Below are 12,973 nucleotides of genomic sequence, written 5' to 3' on the forward strand. Positions count from 1 at the left end.
ATCAGAGGGCAGACACACTGAAACCATACTCACAGAAAACTAGCCAATCTAATCACACTAGGACCACAGCCTTGTCTAACTCAATGAAACTAACCCATGCCCATGGGGCCACCAAAGATGGGCAGGTCATGGTGGAGAGGTCTGACAGAATGTCGTCCACTGGAGAAGGGAATGGCAAGCCACTTCAGTATTCTTGCCTTGAGAACCCAATGAACAGTATGAAAAGGCAAAATGATAGGATACTGAAAGAGGAACTCCCAGATCAGTAGGTGCCCAATATGCTACTGGAGATCAGTAGAGAAATAACTCCAGAAAGAATGAAGAGACGGAACCAAGGCAAAAACAATACCCAGTTGTGCATGTAGCTGGTGATAGAAGCAAGGTCCAATGCTGTAAAGAGCAATGTTGCATAGGAACCTGGAATGTCAGGTCCATGAATCAAGGCAAACTGGAACTGGTCACACAGGAGATGGCGAAAGTGAATGTCGACATTCTAGGAATCAGCAAACCAAAATGGACTGGAATGGGTGAATTTAACTCAGATGACCGGTATATCTACTACTGTGGGCAGGAATCCCTTAGAAGAAATGCAGTAGCCATCATGGTCAACAAAAGAGTCCAAAATGCAGTATTTGGATGCAATCTCAAAAACGACAGAATGATCTCTGTTCGTTTCCAAGGCAGACCATTCAATATCACAGTAATCCAAGTCTATGCCTCAAGCAGTAACACTGAAGAAGATGAAGTTGAACGGTTATATGAAGACCTACAAGACCTTTTAGAACTAACACCCCAAAATGATATCCTTTTCATTATAGGGGACTGGAATGCAAAAGTAGGAAGTCAAGAAACACCTGGAGTAACAGGCAAATTTGGCCTTGGAATACAGAATGAAGCAGGGCAAAGGCTAATAGAGTTTTGCCAAGAAAATGCACTGGTCATAGCAAACACCCTTTTCCAACAACACCAGAGAAGACTCTACACATGGACATCATCAGATGGTCAACACCGAAATCAGATTGATTATATTCTTTGCAGCCAAAGATGGAGAAGCTCTATACAGTCAACAAAAACAAGACCAGGAGCTGACTGTGGCTCAGATCATGAACTCCTTAGCACCAAATTCAGACTGAAATTGAAGAAAGTAGGGAAAACCACTAGACCATTCAGGTATGACCTAAATCAAATCCCTTATGATTACACAATGGAAGTGAGAAATAGATTTAATGGACTAGATCTGATAGATAGAGTGCCTGATGAATTATGGACTGAGGTTAATGACATTGTACAGGAGACAGGGATCAAGACCATCCCCATGGAAAAGAAATGTAAAAAGGCAAAATGGCTGTCTGAGGAGGCCTTAAAAATAGCTGTGAAAAGAAGAGAAGTGAAAAGCAAAGGAAAAAAGGAAAGATATAAGCATCTGAATGCAGAGTTCCAAAGAATACAAAAGGAGAGATAAGAAAGCCTTCCTCAGTGATCAATGCAAAGAAATAGAGGAAAAGAACAGAATGGGAAAGACTAGAGATCTCTTCAAGAAAATTAGAGATACCAAGGGAACATTTCATGCAAAGATGGGCTCGATAAAGGAAAGAAATGGTATAGACCTAACAAAAGCAGAAGATATTAAGAAGAGGTGGCAAGAATACACAGAAGAACTGTACAAAAAAGATCTTCATGACACAGATAATCACGATGGTGTGATCACTCACCTAGAGCCAGACATCCTGGAATGTGAAGTCAAGTGGGCTTTAGAAAGCATCACTATGAACAAAGCTAGTTGAGGTGATGGAATTCCAGTTGAGCTATTTCAAACCCTGAAAGATGATGCTGTAAAGTGCTGCACTCAATATGCCAGCAAATTTGGAAAACTCAGCAGTGCCCACAGGACTGGAAAAGGTCAGTTTTCATTCCAATCCCAAAGAAAGGCAATGCCAAAGAATGCTCAAACTACTGCACAATTACACTCATTTCACATGCTAGTAAAGTAATGCTCAAAATTCTCCAAGCCAGGCTTCGGCAATACATGAACCGTGAACTTCCAGATGTTCAAGCTGGTTTTAAAAAAGGTAGAGGAACAGAGATCAAATTGCCAACATCAGCTGGATCACGGAGAAAGCAAGAGAGTTCCAGAAAAACATCTATTTCTGCTTTATTGACTATGCCAAAGCCTTTGACTGTGTGGATCACTATTAACTGTAGAAAATTCTGAGAGAGATGGGACTATCAGACCACCTGACCTGCTTCTTAAGAAATCTGTATGCAGGTCAAGAAGCAACAGTTAGAACTGGACATGGAACAACAGACTGGTTCCAAATATGCAAAGGAGTACATCGAGGCTGTATATTGTCACCCTGCTTATTTAATTTCTGTGCAGAGTACATCATGAGAAACACTGGGCTGGAAGAAGCACAAGCTGGAATCAAGATTGCCAGGAGAAATAACAACCTCAGATATGCAGATGACACCACCCTTACGGCAGAAAGTGAAGAGGAACTAAAAGCCTCTTGATGAAAGTGAAAGTGGAGAGTGAAAAAGTTGCCTTAAAGCTCAACATTCAGAAAATGAAGATCATGGCATCTGATCCCATCACTTTATGGCAAATAGATGGGGAAACAGTGGAAACAGTGTCAGACTTTAGTTTTGGGGGTCTCCAAAATCACTGCAGATGGTGACTGCAGCCATGAAATTAAGAGACGCTTACTCCTTAGAAGAAAAGTTATGACCAACATAGACAGCATGTTGAAAAGCAGAGACATTATTTTGCCAACAAAGGTCCATCTACTCAAGGCTATGGTTTTTCCAGTGGTCATGTATGGATGTGAGGGTTGGACTGTGAAGAAAGCTGAGTGCCGAAGAATTGATGCTTTTGAACTGTGGAGTTGGAGAAGACTCTTGACAGTCCCTTGGACTGCAAGGAAATCCAACCAGTCCATTCTGAAGGAGATCAACCCTGGGATTTCTTTGGAAGGAATGATGCTAAAGCTGAAGCTCCAGTACTTTGGCCACCTCATGTGAAGAGTTGACTCATTGGAAAAGACTCTGATGCTGGGAGGGACTGAGGGCAGGAGGAGAAGGGGATGACAGAGGATGAGATGACTGGATGGCATCACTGACTCGATGGATGTGAATCTGAGTGAACTCCGGATATTGGTGATGGACAGGGAGGCATGCTGCAATTCATGGGGTCGCAAAGAGTTGGACACGACTAAGCGACTGAACTGAAATGACTGACTGACTGACTTTTTTATTGCCTGCTTCTTGCTAACAGATAGGATATCTCATACAACCTTCCTGTCTCTGATAATGAAAAACCCTATTAATTCAGTGATTGTTAGCTACTCAAAATTATAAAAAATAATTTTATTTTAAATGGGAATAGTGAACAGCTCTGTAAACTCTATTATATAAAAGTCAGTATAAACAGTAGAGCAAAACACTGGTTAGTGCTTATTATAAATTAGACTCCTTCATAATGGGTGGATTTAAAATTAGATTTTTACCTTAAGTTGTTACCCAGGACTGTTCTCTATCTAACTGGATATTGTATTTTTCTACTTAGTAATGACCTGCCTACCTAATTTGTGAAGCATATTAGGTTATAAAAGAATGATGTCCAATTTTTGATCACTTTCATTCTAAGCAGGAGTTAACAAACAAGAGCCAAGACTTAAGAATGATTTTTTACATCTTTTAAGAGTGGTCTAAGAAAAGAAAAATAAGATTATGTGTCAGAAACCGTGTATGGTCCATCTAGCCTAAAATATTTACTATCTGGCCTTTAACCAAAAAGTGGGCCAACAGAGTAAAGTCATATTTATAAACTGATCATATTCTCAGAGTTAAAATTAGATTGTTTATTTTATCACTATGTCTGCCATGAGTCACAGAAGACCACAAATGAATGTGTCAAATTATTTATTTCTTATTTATGCACTACGATTAAAAAAAAAAAGGAGATGCACCAGAGATAGTTTATCAGTAAACTTCCCAAGAGCTATAACCAGACTTCTATTAGACTTTCTGACACAGTGGGGACTTTTTACTTGCAGCCATGTTGACATATTTCCAAAATACAATCTGTCAATGCTTTCTCTTAAAAGACATGACTCTAAAGAAGCACTAAACTAAATATCCTTTTCTAAAAAGTTAGAAAGTGATGAAAGTATGATTATCAAAATGTTCCAAAATAACAAAAGACACACTGAAGAAGAGTAAGTAAAAGTTATATTTAACATTTTAACCTTAATTCCATTCAAATTTCATACATATTTAGTACATGTTTTATAAAGTTTTATGGTCACTTATATTTCCTATTTAACAATAAATTAATAGCTTGGAAAACCACTTTTTGCATGAAAGAAAAGAGAAAGAAAAAAGGAAAGAAAAGAAGAAATCTTTAGAGAAGGCACAGTTTTAGGTTTTCTCCTCCACTTACAAATTCAGATGTGGCTGCTGATGTTGCACGACTGGTAGGATTTGCTGAAACTTCTCCACCTGAATTTATTTTATTTAGAGCTTCAACTATACTGCCAATGGACTCTAAAAAAACAAAAAGGATAATAAATAATAATAATAATGCTTTTTATCCATCAATGGATGAATGGGTAACAATGTCATATATATATATATATATATATATATAATGGAATATTACTCAGCCATAAAAAGAACTGAAATAATGTTAAATAAAGACATGGGTGGACCCAGAAATTGTCATACTGAGTGAAGTAAGTCAGAAAGAGAAAGACAAATACCTGTGATATCACTTATATGTAGAATCTAAAAAAAAATGATACAAATGAACTTACTTATTAAACAGAGTTACAGGTGTATAAAACAAACCAGTGGTTACCAAGGGAGAAGAGGAGAGGGGAAGGGATAAACTGGGAAATTGTAATTGATGTATATACACGACTACACATAAAACACGTATCTAATAAGTACCTAATGTATAGCACAGGGAATTCTACTCAGTACTCCATAATGACTAAATGGGAAATGAATCCAAAAAAGAGTGGATACATGTATAACCGATTCACTTTGCTGTACAACAGAAACTAACACAACACTATAAATCAACTATACTCCAATAAAAATTAATTTTTAAAAATCACTCCAAGGTCGATGAACCTAGAGCCTGTTATACAGAGTGAAGTCAGTCAGAAAGAGAAAAGTAAATATCATATGTGATGTGCTACGCTGCTTCAATTATGTCTGACTCTTTGCGACCCTATGAACTGTAGCCCACCAGGCTTTTCAATCCATGGGATTCTCCAAGCAAGAGTACTGAAGAGGTTTGCCATGGCCTCCTCCAGGGGATATTCCCAACTCAGGGATCAAAACCACGTCTCTTACATCTCCTGCACTGGCAGACAGGTTCTTTACCGCTAGTGCCACCTGGGAAGCCCAAATATCATATATTAATGCATATATATGGAATCTAGGAAAACAGTACTGATGAACCAATTTGCAGGACAGAATAGAGATGTAGACATAGAAAATGGACTTGTGGACACAGCAGGGGAAGGGCAGGTGATGAAATGAGACAGTAGCATCGACATATATACACCGCTGCTGCTAAGTCGCGTCAGTCGTGTCAGACTCTGTGCGACCCCAGAGATGGCAGCCCATCAGAATCTGCTGTCCCCGGGATTCTCCAGGCAAGAACGATGGAGTGGGTTGCCATTTCCTTCTCCAACCCATGAAAGTGAAAAGTGAAAGTGAAGTCGCTCACTTGTGTCTGACTCTTTGCAACCCCATGGACTGCAGCCTACCAGGCTCCTCCGCCCATGGGATTTTCCAGGCAAGAGTACTGGAGTGGGTTGCCATTGCCTTCTCCGATATATACACTGCTGCTGCTGCTGCTGCTGCTGCTAAGTCGCGTCAGTCATGTCCAACTCTGTGTGACCCCATAGACAGAAGCCCAAGTAGCCATGTGTAAAACAGATAGTTAGTGGGAAGCTTCTATATAGCACAAGGAACTCAGCTTGCTTCTCTGTGATGACAGGGAGGGATGGGGTCCAGGGGAGAGGGAAGGTGGAAGACAGGCTCAAGAGGGAGGGGATATATGTATACTTAGAGCTGATTCATGTTGTTGTATAGCAGAAACCAGTACAACATTATAAAGCAATTGTCCTCCAATTAAAAATAAATTTAAAAATACCACTCCCACTAAGGTATGGGAAAAATATTTGCATATGTGAAACATCTAGCCAATTATTGCACACCACCATTTAAATAGTGGTATACCAAAAAAAAAAGTGACATATATAACAAACTTCCAGATTTTTCTTATATAGAACTTTATTTCATTTGTACTGAAAAGAATTTTCAGTCATGAAATTCAAGTCCCTCAACTGTAGGATAACTAAAGATGCACAAACTGAATTTTCTCTTTAGGATACTGGAATTTAAATAAGACAGAGTGCTTTGGTGAACCTATTACATAAAGATCACAAAAGCATCACCTTTCAAGAGTCATAAAGAGCTAATGTTCCCCTGGTGAAATCCAAATAAATGTTTTCTACAAAAAAAAAAAGCTTTTGTTACAGATGTGACTAAGAAAAACTACTATGCTTTAGACAATCACGCCTGTAATATCCAGCAAACCTACTACAGAAACTTCACTTGCGTTCATGAACTGACTATATGATGTCAGGCTATTATTACAGGAAAAAAATGTGAAAGACTGAGAAGACAAGATAACTGGGTGTTTCCATACTCTCTTCAGGTTATGATTCTAAGGAGGCTCAGAGTTTTGCAAAGTCTCTTGAGCAATTTTACAATTCTGTAAAGTGGGACCCTTGTCCGCAGGCATACAATTCCAAGCCGGTGGAGGGAAAGCTAATTTCCCTTCTTTCCCCACTATCACCCCTCCTCCAGGATGCAACCATGTCAAGATTAGCCCCCAGGTCTCTATACAGGTAATCTCAGAAAATATTACTGAAAATTCTTCCACAGAAAACCACCCATTATGACCAGTGACTCCAGAGAGAGATCAGAAGCTGCTAGGCTGAGATCTAAAAGGTTAACTAAAGAGACTCAAGGAGCATCCACACGTGCACTAAGATTCCAAGCGCTCTGGGACCTTCCCAACAAACCTTAGAAACATGGGCCTCCTCCTAAACTCAGACAAAAATGGTACCTAGACTGCAGAGATGACCAAGGGTTTCTGCCATTCCTGGTGAAGCTAGTGGAGAAGTTTCTTGCCTACTAATGCTTTTCTTACCACCCCATTTAGGTTGCTGCCTAGATAGGAGGCCAGGAAACGTCACGGCTTCCCTGGTGGCACAGTAGTAAAAAACCCGCCTGCCAAGGCAGGAGACGCAGGTATGGTCCCTGAGTCAGGAAGATTCCCCTGGAGAAGGAAATGGCAACACACTTCAGTATTCTTGCCTGGGAAATCCCATGGACAGAGGAGCCTCTCCTGGAGCCGGACATAACTCCACGACTAAACAACAACCTTGGTACAGACTGACAGTACTGAACTCACAAACAGACCACCTGAATTAACTCTTGGCTCAAACACTGAGAAAGTGAGGCCCACTTATTCAACTTTTCTGAAATCTAGTTCCATCATCTGTAAAATGAGAACACTGATATGGGTGCTTGGAAAGTCTCAATTTTACAAACAACGTAAGGTTTTTTTCACTGTACTTCAAATACTAGGGGTATCTTTTCATTTATAAGTATATAATTCATTAGTTAGCTTTTTCTTTATATTAGTCTAATACTTTTTAAAATTAATTTATCTATTTTAATTGGAGGCTAATTACTTTACAATACCATAGTGGTTTTTGCCATACATTGACATGAATCAGCCACAGGTGTACATGTGTCCCCCATCCCGAACCCCCCTCTCACCTCCCTCCCCATCCCATCCCTCTGGGTTGTCCCAGTGCACCGACTTTGAGTGCCCTGTTTCATGCATCAAACTTAGACTGGTCATCTATTTCACACATGGTAATATACTGTTTCATTGCTATTCTGTCAAATCATCCCACCCTCGCCTTCTCCCACAGAGTCCAAAAGTCTGTTCTTTATATCTTTGTCTCTTTTGTTGTCTCATATATAGAGTTGTCATTACCATCTTCCTAAACTCCATATATATGTGTTAATATACTGTATTGGTGTTTTTCTTTCTGACTGACTTCACTCTGTATAATCGGCTCCAGTTTCATCTACCTCATTAGAACTGATTCAAATGTGTTCTTTTTAATAGCTGAATAATACTCCATTGTGTATATGTACCACAGCTTTCTTATCCATTCATCTGCTGATGGACATCTAGGTTGTTTCCATGTCCTGGCTATTATAAACAGAGCACTGCAGCACAATGAACATTGGGGTGCACGTGTCTCTTTCAATTCTGGTCTCCTCAGTGTGAATGCCCAGCAGTGGGATTGCTGGGTCATAAGGCAGTTCTATTTCCAGTTTTTTAAGGAATCTCCACACTGTTCTCCATAGTGGCTGTACTAGTTTGCATTCCCACCAATACTGTAAGAGGGTTCCCTTTTCTCCACACCCTCTCCAGAATTTATTGCTTGTAGACTTTTGGATAGCAGCCATTCTGACTGGCGTGAGATGGTACCTCATTGTGGTTTTGATTTGCATTTCTCTGATAATGAGTGATGTTGAGCATCTTTTCATGTGTTTGTTAGCCATCTGTATGTCTTCTTTGGAGAAATGTCTGTTTAGTTCTTTGGCCCATTTTTGATTGGGTTGTTTATTTTTCTGGTATTGAGCTGCAGGAGTTGTTTGTATATTTTTGAGATTAACTATAAAACTCATAGAGGAAAACATAGGCAAAACACTCTCTGACATAAGTCACAGCAAGATCCTCTATGACCCCACCTCCCAGAGTAATGGAAATAAAAGCAAAAATAAACAAATGGGACCTAATTAAACTTAAAAAACATTTGACAATGAAGAAAACTATAAGCAAGGTGAAAAGACAGCCTTCAGAGTGGGAGAAAATAATAGCAAACAAAGCAACTGACAAAGAATTAGTCTAATATTTTTAAGGCAATAAAGTGGAATTCTGACAGAGAAAAGTTTTTAAGATATTTCTTCCTTTTTTCCTTTTCCTCATTTTCATTGATAGGTGATTGCTATTCATAGACTAAATTTACCTCAAATACTAAAAAAAAGAATACAGAAAATGATACTGCTAATGACATAACAATCATACTCTGATTGAGAAAAGCGTAACGAACATTTCAGCAAGTGTACCAGCAGACAGGGAAGCATCATTAGGATAAAAAGAAAAATAACAGGCTAGTCATTTTTCAGATATATTCTTCTGTTGAATATTAAATATAATGCTGGGGGAAAAATTATTTTCCTGTAAAGAATTCCAATTCATGATCTTTCCTAGATAGGCCCTTTAAACTTCATATACTATATACATACATGAGTTATACTAGCAAAAACAATATAATTTTTATTGGTCATTTCCTGTGGCATACCATAGACGATTCAATAACTCAAGATAATAAGCATTTACTAAATGCTTTCTATGAGTTCAGCACTACCCTAGCACCAAATACAAAAGAAGGGCACACAAGATATAGTCTCTGCCTCCAAAGGAACTCTCCAGTTAAGAAACCACATACTTATGAAAAAAAAAAAAAAAAACAGTGGAAAGCAGTTGTGATTAGATGCTCAAGTGGAACAGCTCAACTAAGAGAGAGATCCATGAAAGCCAGAATATCTGGGAAGATTTTGTTGAACATCTAGGGCTTCAGTTTTTCTGAAGAAGCACTGAGATTAGCAGAGGTGATAAAAGGAGTAAGGAACATCTTAGAAAGGCAGAGAAACAGTAACAAGGACAAAGTGCTAAAAGAAAGCAAAATCTATTCACTAGATAGAAAAGCCCTAAGCCTAAACAAACTAGACTTAAACTTTTGAGGAAATTAAAAAAAAAATCAAGTCAGATAAGGAGCATGTGACTAGATATGGCAAGACTGAAATCAACCATCAGACGGGGAACAGATGCATTGAGCACAAATGGGTAAACACTTTCTACCATCCCTCAATCACACATGTACTGAAAAACTAGGATCATAAGAAAACTGGAAAAACTAGACTTCCCTAGTGGCACAGCTGATAAGAATCTGCCAGCTAATGTAGGTGACACAGGTTTGATACTTGATCCAGGAAGATTCCACATACAAAGGGGCAACTAAGCTCACATGCCACTACTACTGAAGCCCTTGTGCTCTAGGGTCCACAAGCCACAACTACTGAGCCTGTGTGCTGCAACTACTGAACCCCACCTGCTCTAGAACCTGTGTTCTGAAACAAAAGAAGCCACTGCAATGAGAAGTCCCGGCACTGCAACAAAGAGTAGCCAGTCCCTACTCTCTGCAGCTAGAGAAAGCCCATGCAAAAGCAATGAAGATCCAGCACAATTATAAATAAGTAAAAGTCCGATATACACATCTGTGTCTTTTTTGCTGTCTTGCATATAGGGTCATCAGGGAGAGGGAGAGGGTGGGATGATTTGGGAGAATGGCATTGAAACATGTATACTATCATGTAAGAATCGAATCGCCAGTCTATGTCCAATGCAGGATACAGCACGCTTGGGGCTGGTGCATGGGGATGACCCAGAGGGATGTTATGGGGAGGGAGGTGGGAGGGGGTTCATGTTTGGGAACACATGTACACCTGTGGTGGATTCATGTTAATGTATGGCAAAACCAATACAGTATTGTAAAGTAAAATAAAGTAAAAATTAAAAATTAAAAAAAAAAAACAAAACAAAACAATAAATAAATAAATAAATAAAAAGACCACTGGATGCTCATATTTTTAAAATAAATAAAAATAAAAAGAGGCTTAAAAAAAACGTAACAGGACAAAAAAAAAAAGAAAATTGATAAACTGACTGTGGGAGCAACACACACACCTGAAGCTGGAGAGTTCTAGTTACTGGAGCAGAAAAGGTACTACGGGTGATTTGAGCACCTAAGTTAGCACAGTTAGGAAGATAGTTCCATAAGGGAAGAGAATGCTTTATTGCCTCTGATTCCCCAGGCAGGACTGAACTCACTTCTTTACCTTTAATACTCTGAGGCTTGGTGGCATTATCGAAATCACAGATCTTCGTCCAGTTAGCCTTCACTGCCTCAGGAGTCATTGGCTGAGTCCTCTGTCTCACAAGGGCTCCAAGGCTTCGCTCCCATCGTACTGGTTATAGAAACAAAACTGAGATGCTGAACACATAGACAGAAAGCAGAATTCATGAGTCCGATGAATTTTTTTTTTTAACTTCAAGAAAGATGGAATTTGGAAAGAAGATTCTAACTTCTAAAGACTTTTACTACAAGCCTTAAATGGCATTTTATTCTTAAAATAACAAACCCACTAAGACAGCATTAAATTTCTTTTTTTTAATTTAAAGCTAAAGCAAAAAACCTCTTTTTCTTCTGACTATGCCAGATACTACTAAAGGTAGGATGAATTACTGAATCAGAAAAGTTAAATTATATATAATCACACAAAAAGACTGACTTCATCACCACAGATCACTTAGATACTACACTTCAAGGTAACAGAACAGAATAGAGCATTGCTGGATAGCAAACTCAAATGATAACAGGTCAGAGACTCCATATAATCAAATTAATGTATCAGACAGCCCCAAATAATTCTCTTTTCCTCCTTTTGCTCTTCCTCTCTGTCCAGGGGAAGTCAACTTGATTGTCCAGATTCACAAAAATCATCATTGCTGCGTAAGTTCTAAGATTTTTAACATTATTTCTTTTTTAAAAGGCCTCAGAAATAAATAATCACTAGTAACCTTATTTAAACATAATGGTCAGATTTTGATGATGACTAAATTGAAGATTTGTCTTGGGTAATGACAGAAGCCTCTAGAGATTTCCTACTGATAAAGTTCCACATATGGCTTTTATTGCAATACCTAACCTTTCTTTCTTTAAGATATCACAAGATACTTAAAAATGTTTGAATAATATAAGTTATTTCATAACTGGATAGATCATTAATAATACTCTACTGTAACCATGTCATCCACTAATGGCAGACTATTAAATAATTCAATTAATTCCAATACCAACATCCAACTGAAAACTTGAATTGGGATACTGGGATGTTCACAAGTTTTTTTTAAATGCCATAAAGTAATTATTCAGTTTGGAGCTCACAGCATTTAAAAACTAGGGGAAGAAAGGATTGAAGCGAGATGAATTTACTACTGGGCTGAAGAAGAATAGCTCCAAGGAAGGAAAGAGTCAATGAGAGAAGTAGAGAACCTGCCAGCTGAGCCATCTAGGACACAGCTTCTCGCATCTTTTCAAAAAATGCTCTCCCTCCCACTCACTCCTCTGCTGAACAATCATGTGGGGTGTGTCAGAGACATGGAAAGACAAACATCAATACAGAAACTGTGCTGTCTGAAGAAACAGCCAGCTCTGAAGAAGACATACTGAATAAGGACTGCCAACAGGAAAAAAACTGAAAAGATCCCTGAAAATGGTACAGGCATGCAGGACAACTTCCTTCATTTAGAAGACGGGTTTGCTATAACAATGTTTGAGTTTGATTATGCGTGCACTAGATCCTATGGTTAGACACTTGACAGCTCTAACTGGATACACAGGTTTAAAAATATGGAAATAATGTACAGCAAACCAAAAATCAAAAGACACTTACATTTTCCAATCCATCCTGCTCCAACCTACAAAAAGAGGGGGACAAAGTTATACCATCTAATGTGGAACTACTAATAGAATTTTCAAACTTAAAAAAAAAACACACAGCTATTTAAGAGTATCAGAATGCCAGATGACAATGGATGAAAAAACATGCTAAATCTACTAAAAAAGCTAAATCTACTGAACCTACAGATCTACTAAAGCCCACTGGCCCACATGACTGCACTATTTATGCTATCAAAGTAGAAAACTTAAGCAGCAGCTACAGTAGAAACATAGGTAGTAAG

General features: G+C 38.6%; 1 protein-coding gene across 1 annotated transcript in view; it reads right to left on the reverse strand.

The window, feature by feature from the left end:
* The window catches only part of HSD17B4 (hydroxysteroid 17-beta dehydrogenase 4), a 102,643-nt gene that overhangs the window by 43,335 nt on the left and 46,335 nt on the right, over positions 1 to 12,973 (reverse strand). Inside the window, exons 10-12 of the mRNA XM_004008685.5 lie at positions 12,685 to 12,709; positions 11,068 to 11,196; positions 4,439 to 4,542 (exon numbers count right to left, since the gene is read on the reverse strand). Of these exons, the coding sequence (XP_004008734.3) occupies positions 4,439 to 4,542; positions 11,068 to 11,196; positions 12,685 to 12,709 (258 nt within the window). The remainder of the gene's footprint in view (positions 1 to 4,438; positions 4,543 to 11,067; positions 11,197 to 12,684; positions 12,710 to 12,973) is intronic.

The sequence above is a fragment of the Ovis aries genome, chromosome 5 (genome assembly GCF_016772045.2).
Source record: "Ovis aries strain OAR_USU_Benz2616 breed Rambouillet chromosome 5, ARS-UI_Ramb_v3.0, whole genome shotgun sequence".
In the NCBI taxonomy this organism is placed as follows: Eukaryota; Metazoa; Chordata; class Mammalia; order Artiodactyla; family Bovidae; genus Ovis; species Ovis aries.